This window comes from Rhea americana, unplaced genomic scaffold, assembly GCF_003343005.1.
Source record: "Rhea americana isolate MKP2758 unplaced genomic scaffold, rheAme1 scaffold_129, whole genome shotgun sequence".
NCBI classification, from domain to species: Eukaryota; Metazoa; Chordata; class Aves; order Rheiformes; family Rheidae; genus Rhea; species Rhea americana.
This window is the reverse complement of record NW_028185361.1, coordinates 2,590,817-2,606,379: the sequence shown is the minus strand read 5'-3', so window position 1 is coordinate 2,606,379 and position 15,563 is coordinate 2,590,817. Positions and strand designations below refer to the sequence as shown.

At 36.8% G+C, this 15,563-nt stretch overlaps 1 protein-coding gene across 3 annotated transcripts in view; it reads right to left on the bottom strand.

The window, feature by feature from the left end:
- Nucleotides 1-5,436: 5,436 nt before the first annotated feature.
- The window catches only part of FREM1 (FRAS1 related extracellular matrix 1), a 70,110-nt gene continuing 59,983 nt past the window's right edge, over nucleotides 5,437-15,563 (bottom strand). For all 3 annotated transcript variants that reach the window (XM_085326243.1, XM_085326245.1, XM_085326244.1), the window contains exons 35-37: nucleotides 15,342-15,457; nucleotides 9,231-9,316; nucleotides 5,437-7,909 (exon numbers count right to left, since the gene is read on the bottom strand). In XM_085326243.1, coding sequence (XP_085182369.1) covers nucleotides 7,710-7,909; nucleotides 9,231-9,316; nucleotides 15,342-15,457 — 402 coding nt within the window. In that variant the 3' untranslated portion in view covers nucleotides 5,437-7,709. The remainder of the gene's footprint in view (nucleotides 7,910-9,230; nucleotides 9,317-15,341; nucleotides 15,458-15,563) is intronic.

The following is a 15,563-nucleotide window of genomic DNA, read 5'->3' as shown; positions in this document are numbered from 1 at the left end:
GCAAGATCAGCTGTGAGGTGTGCCTCCAAAAGTCATTGTGTCATATTTACAAAAGCATCAGGGTGGAGCAGCAATGAGTCAAGAGGATTAAGTTGAGTGTAGATAAGATGAAGTAGCCTAAAAGTAGAATTTGAATACTCACATCCTATCTTCATTGGCCAGCAAATTTAACTGAAGCAGTAGACCTTTGGATCTAAAATTTCTTCTAGCTACTGCAGGTTACAATTAGTAATTTAAAATTATTCAGCAGAAGTAAGACTATTACGTTTGGACTTTTCCTCTTTTTTTCTTCTCATGATTTTAGTTGCTTCAATAGTTAGAAGTTTGGGACAATACTCAGACAGACATGCTGACATGTAAGGGTATAACACATTTGTCAATCTTTTATTTGAAGCAATGTATATTTTTGCAGCTTTTTCCTTCAAATTTTAAAAACATAAAGATAATTAAAACAATTTAGAGTCCTTCTGGGTTATAGCACTAAAACAGAGATGTTCTTTTTGTTTGTTTTTAAGCCAGTTAAGCTATTTTTCACTTCTTTTGCCAAGTCGTGACTAAGTCTAGATGCTTACAAACTCTTAGCTTTGGTCTTGATCCTGTAATATCTACGTATAACTTTATCTATATAAGCAAAATTTTTTTAAGTCAGTGACATGCGTATTTACAAGATTGAAAACTAAGTGCCTGGAAAGCACAATTTACCTCCCTTCAAAGACAGCTGGAAAAGATCCCACCGCATTCAATGTAACAGAGAACAGGCTTTTAGGTCTTCTTTTTTTACCTTGGTCTGCCCTGAAAGAAAAAAATATACATCTAGATATGGGGGTGTATTTTTTCCCTTCTTACCTGATATGGTTGAGGTRTGGGTAAGTGCTCAGATAGCATCTTAGTTTCTTTTGAAAGCTTTTCTTTTTTTAGAAGGAACACAAGGAAAATAATTTTAATATGTATGTTTTCAAAGAGTTCTTGCAACTGTTCACAAAGAATGTATCAGATTTTAATTACAAAATATGATGAAYTTAAGGATGTCTCTGCCAATCCATGGGAAAAAAGTAAGAAAATGTTATGGCTGGAATAATGAGGCTGTATCTAAACACAACACTTAGATATCTAAGCTAAACTAGTCTGGGTTACCACTGCAGGGAAAACATTATCAAGGAATGTACAAAAGCTGAAATTAGCATACATATAGAGATACTAACTACTAACACTGTATTTGTCTGTATCTTGGCATCAAATGTGGCATCAAAAAATGCTGTTTGAGATCGGAGTCCCTTTATGGTTGGTACTGTTCTGTACTGCAACATAGAGCAAATAATAAGGCCTGCCTTAGAGGGCTTCAGGTATAAAAGCACAGAATATTTGTAAAAGAGTAGGAAAGAAGGCTGAAGCAAAGCAGTGTGAGCAAGATCCCTCTGCAATCCAAAGGCAGGGATCAGAATGCTTTTTTTCTTGCTTGGTTTTAGTGAGATCTGCTGGGAGCCAGAAACAGCATGCCGGGTGAGTTTAGTACTCTTCTTCCATGCGTATGATAGTAAGCTGTTGCTGCTCTCCAAGAGACAAGACAATGGAAAGAAAGAAGACCTGGTATGCATGGGCACAGTTTGGTCAATATTAACACATTGTCTAAATCTGTTTTGAAGTCGACTGTGGGTAACTGTGCACTGGTAAGGGGATCTATCCTCAGCCTCTCAGTTCAGCCAGCATCCTACCTGCTTATAGCAAAGCACTCCAGCTCAAAAAGCTGCTTTGTAGAATTATTTTTGAAACAATAATATTTGGAAGCCTCTTTGTGGTGACATCAACTGCATAATCTTGTAGTTGTCAACAGAGATTGGAATGGGCAAGTTATCATTATGTTCAACATACAGCTAATATCAGATTTCTACAAAGTGTCATGCTATATCTTTATAAAAACTTGTTTTCCTGCCTTACTGTCCTTTTATATAAGCATAGCACATGCTTTCACTGCATTTTGTTTTTAAATTTTGTAGCTATATTCAGTGGTCTCTTTCATGCAGGCTTTGATTTGCCTTCATAGTAGCAATTTATTTGGTGCATTCCACTTTTACTGGAAACAGTCACCATGAATGTTTGCCATCTTTGTAAAACACTGTCGGGTGTTGGCAAGTGTTAAGCAAATACAAAGTCATTTTATTCGTTTGTTTCAGAGCCTCAGTTTCAGTCATCTTGGACAGAAACTGAGTAATTAGTTACACTGCCAGTTGATGCCTAAAAATAATTCTTACACAGTGCTTGAATTACTTGCCTTCTGTTGAGTTAAATATTCTTATCATAGCATGACTGATAATTAAATAATTAAAAAGGATTTTATATATTACAGTCCATTTCAATATTCTGTCATTTTAGAAATGATATTCTATGTAGACAGACTTGTATCCAGTTACATCTTTTACAGATTCCGTATAAAGAACTCAGAACTAATGCAGTTTATTCTGCAATTATTACACATTTCAAAGAAAGCCATCTGTGGTCTTTTTTTATTGGATTATGGGGGAAAAAAATCACATACTGCTCTCACAGGGAGGTTAAAATAATGAAACAAAAAGGCTTTTACAAGGTATGATACGAAAGAACACACAGTAAATCTGGTTAGTTTTATATCTTCAGTCTTAGTTACTGTACATTACCAGTTCTCCCCTTTTTTTTCAATTTCAAATAGTGGTTTTTTTTTTTTTTTTTTTTTTTTTTTTTTTTTTTTTTTTTTTTTTTTTTTTTCTGTAGCAACAGGACTGGATCAAAGTTTCAAACTGTTGCTTCAATTTAGATGCTCACATTTGAAAATGCCCTTTTTGTATCCAGCAGACCTAGGATAATTTACCCTGCATATCTGTTGTCTTCTTGTTCTCACAGGGCTTGACAGTAAGTAGATGGAAAGATCTATATGGGTATAAGTACACATGATACAAGGGATGGTTTTCTCTGTACTGTAGTTCTCAGGCAGGTAGGTCTTTGACAGATGCCCACCCAAAGCATCTCCTGAATAGTACTGGCGCAGATGTACCATCTAGTTGAAAGCAAACCCAGTTTCAAACTGAGCTTGGGGAAGCTGTGTTGGGTACTGGCTTGATTGCTTCAGTCTGTAAAGCCATGTGACAGTGAGCCAAAGAAGAAGGAGTTTGAACATAGAGAAAAATTTCGGTCTCCAGCAGACACTGGGAACTTAACGAGATGCATCTTCTTAGATTGAGAGAAGACTGGTGATTCATTAAAGAGCAATAGCAAAAAAATGTTTCTAGTAAAATCCAAGAAAAAATGCAGATAAGATTTCATACTCTTTTACTAAATAAAAATTTATTAGACCACCTAAAAATTGTGTTTGTGCACATAGAATAATTTTTTTGCCTATTGTGCTTATATGTGGTACTTCAGATACCAGGTTCTTACTCATTTGGACTTCTGACTGAAAGAATGCATTATGTGAGTATTAGATAAAACAACAAACCCTAGTGTGTTCTCATCTTCTAACCTTATACTGGTTGTGTACTGATGTACAAAATAGTAAGTAAGCGGTGGAAACAAGAGTAAGAGCTCTCCATAGTATATGCAGCATAGCTTGCTATAGGGGGATAACAAAGCAGAACTGAAATCTGCTTATCTTCCATGAAAGAACTTACTGAGGGGCAATGACTTTTTAATGTTCTTTCTTAAATTAAGAATTATATTTAAATTCAATTTTATAGACAGACAATCTCTCTTGAATTCATTCTCTTGAATATCTACTTGCCGACCTGTAAATTAAAGAGTTTCTAATTCCTTAGATTCACTTCTCAGAATAAACAGTTCATTATTTTCCTTTTAAAAATGATCAGCCCATAACACAAATGACCCTATTGTAATAATCTGTGAATAAGAATACACTCATACAGAAGAAACATAATTCTGAAACTTCATGGAGTAAACATTAGATATATTGTGCTTAACTATAAATGCATTTCTGCTATGTCAAGCATTGTGCTTTTTATTATTTTTTTTAAGAAAAGTTTTTATACAATTATGGAAGGAAACTGAAGAAACATGTATTCACCAAAATGATATGGATCAGTTTTGTACTAACATGGATTATATAGTTACACATAACAATATAGAGTTATGAATACAAAAATTAGGTTATCATCAGTCTTGTGTAAATTAGGTAGAACCACATTATTTACTGAATTCTATATATAATTCCCTGAAAGCTATTCTTGTGTGAATAGTGTGAACTAGAATGAATGAGTGAAAACATAAGTGTATTCAGTAAGTTTCAATGTGTAATAAAGAGATCTTGAATACTTCTGATTTTTTTCAGGTGAAAATTTGATTCTATGAAGTTAATAACATGTTTATCTACACAGATGCAAACAATTCATTCTAAGGCTATTGAAGCTAGGTTTCTTTGTGTTTGGTTGAATCTGGTGGGCAATAAGTAAAAATTTTCAGCTACATCTTTCCTCACAGTTGAATTCAGGTCTCCGCTCTACAAGTTCTCTGCAGTAAAGGAGCATAAAAATTCAAGTCAAAATATCTTTCTTTGGGGGAGGTGCTTCTTTGGTTAGTTGTTTATTAATTTCTTTTTTTCAAAACAATTGCCTTTGAGTCATCTACTCCTAAAGTTGGGTTGAAATTGGTCAACAGATTTAAAAAATATTTATCAGGAAGAGAGGTGGTTAAAAGAGACATACCTGCATGCAGCAAACATCTTGATCACATTAACCTGCCTTCTAAAGAAAGATAATCTAGCAGTTAGGTTCCTTATACTGAGCTGTTGTATCTTCATTTATTTTGTTGCTCACAAAAGACACATGAATTGCTCTGGTGTATTAAATCCTCTGTTTATCCAAAAAAGCATGATGCCTATGTGTGAACACAAGCATTCACGTGCTCCTTGCTCTTCTTCTCAGCTTCTTAAAACTCCCCTCATGACTCAACACTGCCTTTCTCTTGAGTTTACACAGAGTCTAATTTAAACCATATAAATGACTAGAGAAAGTCACAATAACATCTTGGGATTTTAGGGCTACTGTTTACTAAACCTTTCAGAGATAGCAACTTTCTATGGCAATAAAAATTGATTTTCTTTTTTTACTTTTGCTTTCCTTAATTTGAATATGTCATATTCTCTGGATTCCAATAGTCTAATGAAAGCTGTAAAAATCACTGAAAAAATACTTAACTTTAAATGACAGACTAAGGAAATTATGAACAAGTGCTTCAGACAGTGCATACGTATTGAAACACATTTCAGCAGCTTTTCAGGTTAGAAATAACCTTTTACTATCATAAAAGGATTTTAGCTGTGTTATTTTATTGTATTAAATCTAAAACTGGTAAGACATATGATTTTCACAGCTAATGATCCATTTTGTAGTGAAGTCTGATTACCTTAAGTTAGTTCAGATGAATTATGGAAAAAGGAAAAAGCTAAAATCCCCCTTCTTTCCATACAAACAAAACTCTGAAGCACAGTGTTATCTCTGCCTAGGCATTAGTCATTTATTAGTTACTAGTCAGGTAACAAACACCATGGCCAAAATTCCCCTTATGTTTTTCATAAAATAATAAGGAGATGTATTTAAATAATCATGATGAGTTTTATCAAGATATCACCAGTTAACTCACCAGTTTTAATGAAAAGAAAGCCCTGAAGAAATAGAACTTTAAGTTTACGTCTTACCAAGCTTTTTTAGTACAATTTTCACTGTGAGCTGAGAACACAATAGTAAAAGATCCACACACTTTCAAAGTTGGTTCCCAAATGTAGTTTCTGAAGCCTTATCCTTTTTGCATTAAAAAGTATCAGAGAGAAATATGAACAAGTCTGGACAGGTTCTCGAAAGGCTACTTGGTCTGGGGAATTCTTGACACAATTAGCAAAGCTATGTTTACAGAGGTGTTCTTGTTGGTCTTGATAAATCCTTATGGAAAAGTCTATGATTGGGCTTAGAAGGTTAGCATAAAGATTACAATTACAAAAAAGAAATTCTGTAAATACATTTGTATCTGTTGATATCAACAGCAAGGGTGACAAAGTTTTCCCTACAGTGTTTTTGCTGCAGTATTGCAATGCACTTGTGCTTGTTGGCAAGGTTCTCTCCCTTAAAAAATAAAAATAAAAAGGTTGCCTGGCTACTCACATTCATACTCTCTAACACATGCTGTGGGAAAGGTGGGAGGCTAACACCTGGAATAATGTCCCTCAGCCTAGAGAGGAGAGAGAATTCTGCTGAAATTGTTCCTTGTCAGGCCTGAGAAATTATTTCGAGGCACCTCAAAAGGAACAGAGGAACAAATGATGTACAAATGCATTTGATCCAGAGGGTGGCTGAATAGAGAGACTGATGGGGGCAAGGGACAGAATGAACTGCTGGGCAGCAGATGGGAGGGCTGAGAGTTCATATGGTGTAGGAGAAATTCAACCTACTACCACAGCAACTGTCACACACCCATGGATGGAAGAAGGGTTTAGAGCGGGGGGGGAGGGACTTTATTTTTATATTTTTTTAGGAAGATTGTGACTTGTTTCTTTTTTAAGGTTGGCAGTGGTTCCTAAAGTTAAAAAAAAAAAAAAAGATTTTTTTTTCTGAAATGTAAAAAATAACTTTATTATAATGTTACCAAATAATAACAAGACAAATGCATATACCTAAAATGAAATTATTTTCCATTTTTTTCCTGATAAATGCTAGATTTTAAGCCTTTCTCAGAACTAAATCTGGATTTTATATTATTAAAAAACATCAAATCCCTAATGAGGACTTAGATTAATACTTCTTAAAACCCTTAGCTGCTTTACAACAAAATATGTCTCACTGTGACATTGGCTTATACACACATATAAATCCTATTGATGTTAATGTATCATGGAATTATCCGATGATAATATTCTGGAATTAAGCTTCTGTATTAATGTTCTGCATAAACCATCTTTTCAGATAGCACTAGAGGTCCCATTATTTAATTTCATTGCAAAAATTATAGCACCACGCTGCACTGCTGAGAAACAGTGGATGACTTTGATCAGGAATATTGAACAGTATACAGCCGTATATGAGCATATCCATTAGGATATGAGGCTTTGGGAGCTGGTCTTGTGCAATTGAAAAGAGAAATGTAAGGCTTTGCCCCTGTTGGTACTCTGACACTAAGTCTTTCCACTGGAATTCTTTTCATACTAGGACATCCACGAAAGAATATCAAGTCTCTTTCTGCCTCACCCAAGATAACCTGTTTTCAGCCAGCAGACTGCCTCCATTTCTGCTCCAAGCAATTTTCCTCTCTCTGTGACTACAGCATAAAACTGCAGTTTTATGGCGACTAAATTCAAGCAACAGCCRATTCACAGTCACTCCTTCAGGGAGAAGGAAATTGAAGGATATATTAGTATCTTTGGGGTTTTTTTTTAATTAAGTATGTTTACACAGAAATTTGATGAAAGCCTTCTGGCTTTCCTCTTTGGTGTAAAAATATTTAAGAGTAAGTGATGGATCAGAATCTTTGAAGACAGTGTAAAATCTTAACCTAGATTCAGTCTTTGCAAGTGACCTCTGTTTCCTGATTAGAGCCCAACGCATCTGCACCTCTGGCAGCATGAAAAAAAATTCTTCCTCATAATTTAGGAAGTTTTCTGACTGCCTACCCTCACATGTCTGCAAATAAATCTGAAACAAGAGGAAGGCTCACATGCTCACACAAAGATTCTCCATTCTTTACAGCTTTCTTGAGCATATATAGCTGTTCTGTTTGACCTTCCTGCAGTCCGTTGCTTGCCATTTCCCTCGCTTCTGCACCAATACGCAGTTCTTCCCTCTCTTTGGAACACGATAGGGGCCTCTTCTCCAGTTTATGTAGGTGATGGGTTCTCCGCCATTCCACTCCCAATGCCCAGCATTCACTCGGTCATTCAAGCCTATGTCAAATCAGTAAGACCAAATTAATGACATTTATCACCTGTGGAGCCTGATGCCAAAAAAAGTGTGTTGTTCTATGTCTCTGTTGAAAACGCATGCAAGATTCTGCTGAGAGATAAAAACATCTGGAGGAATACAAATAAAATACAACTGAATATTTCCTGAGGCAATCAGTGCCGTCTGAATAACAGAAACTATCCTTTTCCTCACTACCCAACTATCAAAAATGCTTTTTTCMCTTCCATCTACTGTATGTCTGTCACCTCCCAAGTTTATCTTTTGATACTTAAGGTGCTTCAATTCAAGCTTAGGCATTGTCAGACTTTAAGCAGATTCCTTCTGAAAAATAAAATCCTGCAGAGTCTTATATATCTTGTTTATACAGTTGAAAATATAGTAATTTTAACAGTTTGGAGTATGACTTTTTACAGTGTCTCTGATTCAATACAACCTAAGTAGACATTTCAAATACGGTATGTCTTCTTAGCTAGAGGAGACCACAATCAGAGGATTAATACCATAGGCTTGTGGTCTTTATTCTTTTCAGAAGAGTTATTTCTCTTAGGTTAACAGAATCATGATATCATTAAGCACTATTCCAAACTGACTGTAGTTTTTAAAGTTGATTTAGTATTGCTAGTAAATCCACCTCAGAAATTTATTAACTGCTATTTGAGGATTGCATTTAACACTTTGAAAAAAAAGTACCTAAAATGTGAAGATACAGAAGGAAGAAAGTTAGAGTGAAGGAATTTATGAGTTAAGGCAGTTTTTCATAGAAAGGGATATCAGGAAATACAGAGAAGATCCAACACTTTTTTTTTTTTATTCTTTTAAAATGAAAGGTGCATAACAAGAAATAGACAACCAAACCTAAAGTGGTGTGATGAAATATTCTTTAACTGATCGTATACTTATTCACAGAGTTCTGACACAAGATGTCACCAGTAAATTAACAGTTACATAAATAATTATTTAAAATAAATATAGATAAAAGTAAATAGAGTAATAGTCAAAAGAAGGTAACATAAACAAAAGAATAAAAATTTTACTGGAAAATATTTCATCAGCAAGGATTAAAATAGGAAAGGTTTCAGGGCAAAAATTCAGCAAGTTCTCACATGAGAAACTCTTCTTTTTGATAATTTGATCGATAAATTTCAATTTATGCCTTGATCTGAAATGACAAAAGCTCTAGAAAGTTGAGGACAATGCAGCATTTGAAAACTGGGCTAGAACTGCTGAAACAGTTCCTATTTTCCAAAGAAAGGCTCACAGAAAGACTGGCTGACTGAGGAGATAGTCAGCTGATATACTTGCCTATCCAAAAGGGCTTCCTGCCACTGAAGTCCCACAGCCATTTCATGTGTTGTTCATTAGCCACACTTGCTAGACTTCCCAGGTATCTAGGCTCAACAAGAGAGGACAGAATAGTTAGGATTAAGARTAAGAGTGACAGACATCTCCCTTGGACTTACCAACAAGAAGCACCGACTCTAATATAAAGCGTATAGCTAACATTTCACAGGAAGACCAATACTTGCATGAAAAAATAATTACACAAAGATAAAGTCTTGAAATCTTGGATTACATGGAGAAGATTACATGGTTTCTTATTCTGAATGCTTTTTCAACTTTTCTAGTGCAATAATTAAATCACCTGTGCAATTGAATGAAGTGTGTACAGGAAGAGTATACTTCATACTCACTAACTGTGTTTTAAAACATTGGCACATTCATATATTATTCTTACATCCTTAGAATGTCCTTAAAAAGTACAGTTAAGTCTTTTTGGTACATCACTTTCTGTAAGCCAGAATTATCCTGCAGAAACCAGCAGAGTCTTTTTATTTTTCAATAATCTGTCCATACAAAAAATCCAAGTATACTGAAAGATACATCTTTTTTCCCTGCCCTAATATCGTCTCCCTTCTTCACCTATCCTACCTGCAACAGCCTGCCCTCCCCACTGAGCCTCAGTCATTTTTATCATTCAATGATTCYGACTGCTGCTCTTTCAAACAGTGGTGGCAACCCCTTCCGCCTCCCCAGACTTCCTGAGTGACGCTTGATAGGACTCAAGGAAATAATGCTGCTCATCTAAACATGTTTTAAGAGAGCCAGAAGCTTTCCTAGCAGCAGAATAAGCTGGTGGCAATACCAGGAGTTTGCGAGCTTCATGACTGTTGCCAGATATCAGAGACAGAAGATCAATTTTGCTTAAATCCAAGGAGATAAAGACTCCAAGAATCCAAGAAGATCATGTTGAAGACCCAATACAATAACTAGACCACAAGCGTGGCATAACAGACATGGCCACTAATGGAGACCTTCAATAGATCTTTGGGTGGAAGCCCACCACAAAGTCTGTTGTCCACRCCTGGAGCTCCATCCCATTTGCTGGCATGTGTCTCTTCCAACATTACTGATCTCATGAATGCCATATCATAACACTGCACAAAATGGGGAAGCAGGCAAACTTTCCATCAGGAGGAATTCCAGAAAGTAGCCCACAGTTTTCTGTACAATCCCTGTTGTACAAAGTCTGGATCATTTTTTGATCTAGGCATATGATAGCATTGTATGGAGGACATGCATTGTAGTCTGACAGGATGTTCTCTTTCAAAAGCTTCTTCTCTTAGCCCTGCAGTCAACTGAAGCAGCAGGAAGTTTTCCCCCGCTCTCCATTGTTCAGTGGGCCCAACAAGGCCCTTGTCACAGTGTCAGCCCTTGCGGTTTGTGTAATCGTGGCTGCCATAGACGAAACACCACACAGTAATGTGGATCCCAGCAAGGGCCTCATCAGTCTGGGACCACCAGAGAACAAAAGCATAGAAAATCTCATCAACATCTCCTGTGTACACTTTCAAGAAGTAGAGATGTGGTAAGGTAGCCTTAGAAACCTTAATCAAGACTTTACCCACAGTAAACTGGATCAGCACAAAGTAGTTAGCAGCAGTGTGGTAGGAGGTAGGAATTGTGCAATTTCTTATGGTACAAGTTTTCAAAGTTTCATCCATTAATGATGAAGCCGTGGTGCCAGCTTTTAGTAGAAGTTTTGAGTGTGCTTCTCCTTGACGTTTCGTGCGTGGTGTTGATCCCCTTGTGTCCCAAAGGTAATACAGTGCCACCTCTCTGAGCTCATCTCCCACACCCAAAATCTCCAGGGGGGCCTCTTGGAAAGCTTCTGTCTCTTTCTTTTTTTCAGACAAAAGGCCCAGAAAACCAGTGTCAATTCATCCTAGCTGTTTTCCCAGGGTAGCTGATTCAGTGGCAGAGATGCTGTTTCCCCTCATAATGCCTGTGGTTGACCGATGACCAAACCTGGGGCTGAAAGGAGATGTGGGTAGCAGTCTCTGTGGTGTTGCTAGTAACTGAGCAGGAACAAGGGCAAATCACCTGGCTTCTGCTTAAGAACAGTCAAAGCCCTGGAACAAAGTTGTTTTATTTAAGCTTAGCTTATTCTTGATGTTTTTAATTGTTTTAGGAAAATTAAAAACTAATAAAAACTGTCAGGATCTATTGCTAACTGCTATATCATTGTTGTCTGAGCAACAACAGCTTCAGACTTTTACTTAGGTCTGARTAGCAGGGAAAGGCTTTAACATTGTGAAAAGAAAGCACTGCAATAACTATAACCTTATCTAATCTTGTCTTAGTATGAGTACTTTCCAAATACAGCCTTAGAAGTACACGTCTGAAGAGTGAACAAGCATTCTAAATGTTAAACCTAGTCAGAGTTTTAGACATTTTTTAGGGAAATGAGAGGGAAGGTACCACTTACAGTAATACTGCTAACCTGTACTATGAGGCAGAATGCCAGACACAGGAAATGACAAGATAATGTTATTTATGGAGTTACATAAATCTACCACTTTCTAATTTAAGTGACTCTAGAGAAGGGATCATACTGCCTTATATATATATATATATAAAAGAAAATGCTGATTCCTGTGCCAAATAAGTCCATTTGCAAATTATGTCTATATGTGCTTTAAAATTTGTGCTATCAAGTCCAGGCCATTTATCATCTCAGAGCAGTTGCCCAAATTATGCAGATATTTCAGGTAGCTGTTTACCTTGAAGCATTATATGTAACACATTCAGCAGAAAGAATTTGCTGATTTTACATGAAATTCTCCAATGTCAAGGAGTTTTGTGCCATTCTGATAAAGTTCTGCAAAAGCATTTTTGGCTAGCTACAAAGGTCTCCACAGCAAAGGAAGATATTTGAGTTACACTTCTGTAATAACTGTTGCATCCTGTGTATGGACAGTGCAGAGGGGAATTACTGAGCATATCTGTGCTTGGGTTATACTCAGCTCTTATATGATGACCTAGAAAGTAGTGCAGGTGCATCAGAATAGGTGTCTAATGCTGCTTAAGTTACCTCCTGGTACTGAAAATGTTCAGATGAGGCTGACAGACATGCAGAGCTTACCAGAGACCTGCACTTCCAGAGTGGCAGTTGAAGGGCCAAACAGTATTTCTTGGGCCTTTAAAATGACTCATGATAACTCATGAACACAAGCTGTAGCAAAAAAATTCTTTGCTGGGTTCATTAGGAATAAGAAAAACTAAATCAGTTGCTTACAGAACTAACCYATTACTAGGATARGAGACAGTGGGATCCATCCAGTGTTACTCTGGTCAATACTGAGCCATCATGAAGGACTTGTTATTTCAAATTATCGTTCTGGTTTTGACTCCCCAGGATCAAGACCACTGCTATGTGGTCTTGATATGGATATATGGATACTGAACAAAAGAACAGCCTGTACCATAGATGACAGTCCAGGATCTGAAATATGACTATATTTAGGCTCTAATTGTTTAATTTCAAGAAGTTCATGCTATCATCTGATCAACAGAGAATAAAAGCAGCCCTGGAATCTGGCTGTACATCAAAGTCCCTTCAAATGGCAGTGGTGAATGCCAGTTCCCATGCCAGTGAGCCCTGCTGCAATGATCCTTTGGGGAGGGCATGACCSTATGGGATAAACAAGACCTGCAAAATAAACCACCAGAATTACTGCTAAGCCAGACTGCTATGGGATCACCATACCGTAATGACTCTCAGATGCTTCTGTTCATGTTGCCAAGAGACTCTTTATGCATAAAGAAAAAAAAACTATAGAAGTGAATGCCTTTCTCTGTGATGCACTGGAGGTGGGGTAGATAGGGAGCAAGATTTTCAGAACAATTTGCTGAGCCTTTTCACACCCACAATATCACCATAGTATGCAGCAACCTGTGTCAAGACAAGCAACTCTTTATGTATGCTTCTATCCATCCCTGCACAAGGAAACTGAAGAAAAGGTTGATGTGCTTCCTACAGCAAATGGGTGCAAGCAGGTGTCAAAACTCAGTGCAGAAACACAAAGTGTTTCACTTGGATACAAGTCCAGGTGGGTTTGTATAAGTCCATTGACATATGGTTATGTCAATACTTTACTGCTTCCACAATAAATTGATAGAGTTATTTTCACGAAATTGGTTGGTCTCAAGTCCATCATCTCAAGGTAACAGTTTCCTCTGAAAGGACTGAAGGCTGATTAATTGGAGACTGATACTAAAGCAATCTTTTTCATTGCTTATGCTTTTTTCATGTGCTTTTTAGCTCAGTTGGTTAGAGCGTGGTGYTGCTAATGCCAAGGTTACAGGTTCAGTCCCCGTATGGGCTATACTGAGGGTTGGACTAGATGATCTCCAGAGGTCCCTTCCAACCTTGCCATTGTATGATTCTATGAACAGAGAACTAAGAATGTTGAACAGAAATTGAAAATAAAGCAGCTTATGTAGTTGAAAATGGTTCTTATTTTTCAGTGGAATTGGCTGATTTACTGAAACTCAATTCTGTTCTTTTTTCATTTAATATCTGGAGCTACCTCTATGTTGATTTCATTTGCTTGTTGAAAAATATGAGCCATTTAATTGCCAACAGTAAGCATTAATTACAGAAATACCAAAAYTGGGAGGAGGAAAAAGAGAAATAAAATGTATTAAGTTATCTTCTARTAGCACTTTAAATGAATATAACCTTGTTTGTGCCTTTGTAAACCARTTCCAGATAGAGTAAATAGATTCCGTTTACTATGATAAAAGCTTCCTCAATCTGCAGTAATTTGACATTAATTATCACCAGGATTCATTTGCGTATGGATTCAGTGATATGCCTTGACTCTTTGAATAGGTGCTTCACACTGTCAACTATTGTTATTCAGTTTAACTTTTATATTACACGCTATAGCCTTCAGCAGGAAGTTATCTACTACAAACAGTATGTGTCCCCAGGAATACACTCTTTTTSGAAATGGGAAGTACATCCTGGCAAATGGACATACAACTAATTCAGTGAGAASTCCCACGGGCTCAATTAAATGTTGAAGACCATAAGAAAAATATGAGGATATTCACAGCTGACAGCTTTGTCTGTGGCAGTATCAGAATAAAAGCAGATGAAATATTAACTGTCTCAGGAGCTAAAACTTTAAGTAAAACAGTTAGCGAATTGTGAAATCTGTGGCAAGTTCACAACAGCAGGTAACATTTCCTTTTGCATGTTACCAGAACAAAATAAACTGTCCCTGCTGACTGGAATAAATGAAGGCTTGTGTATGTTTGTATGCACTTTATATTGTCCTCAAGATCTTTAAAAACTTCTTGAGTATATTCTGTTTCTTTCATCTCCAACTCTTCCCTGTTTCAATTTTCATATCAAGGAGAAAGGGAAAGAGTCCATTAAAGGATTGCCTATTATTCAACTTGTTTTAAAACCCAATACTCTTCTTTCACCAGAAGTCAACACAAGGCACAGAACATGCATGATCCCATGCATGGATCCCAAATTTTCTATTTGCTTCCTACTCTAAGACAATTGTTATTATTTAATTTAGCTTCTATTTAATCATGAAAGACAGAAATGTACTTTTTTTTGAATGTTAGTGTTTTCAAATACTTAAATCTTCTGAAGAGCTGAGCCTTCAGTCTGCTGTGGCACACTGGAGCTGGCAACATTGTGCTGTGCTGTATCAGGTGAAAACAGAACTAAGAAAGTGGTTGGTCACAGAAGATGGAAGACTGAATCTTTACTCTGTTATTCTCCTGCAGAYTAACACTAATGCTTCTCCCATTGGGAAAGCAACCTCACCGCAGCTGGAGAGTTTCAGGAATTCATGTTACAAATAAGATAAGATAAGCATCCAAAACATTATGAGACTAATAGCATTTATATCTTCCACTGGGTCAGAATCCCATGGTCTGTTATAGTTTCTCTCTCTCTCCCTCTCTCTCTCTCTTTTTTTTTTTTTTTTTGGTGCTGTGTAGCACAACTGAAGTGAGGTTTATAAGAATGAACTCAGCCATAATAGCATTCAGTTCAGAGGAGCACCCAGTGCACTACAAACACATTTGTCTGGAGAAGTCTCTTACAGTTCTCTACAAGCCCGAGCAGCGGTATTCCAGGTGACCTTGTGATTCACTACCAGGAAATAGCAGCTGCCCTCATGATGACTCCATCCATCTGGACATTTTTTCATACTCACTTCCTGAAATAAAAGATGAAAAGGCAGTGACTGAATTCTGCACACTAATAATCAGGCTCAAGGCTGGAGGTGCTGCTCAGGGTTTCTCAGGGGCTCTCTTGAATTGAAC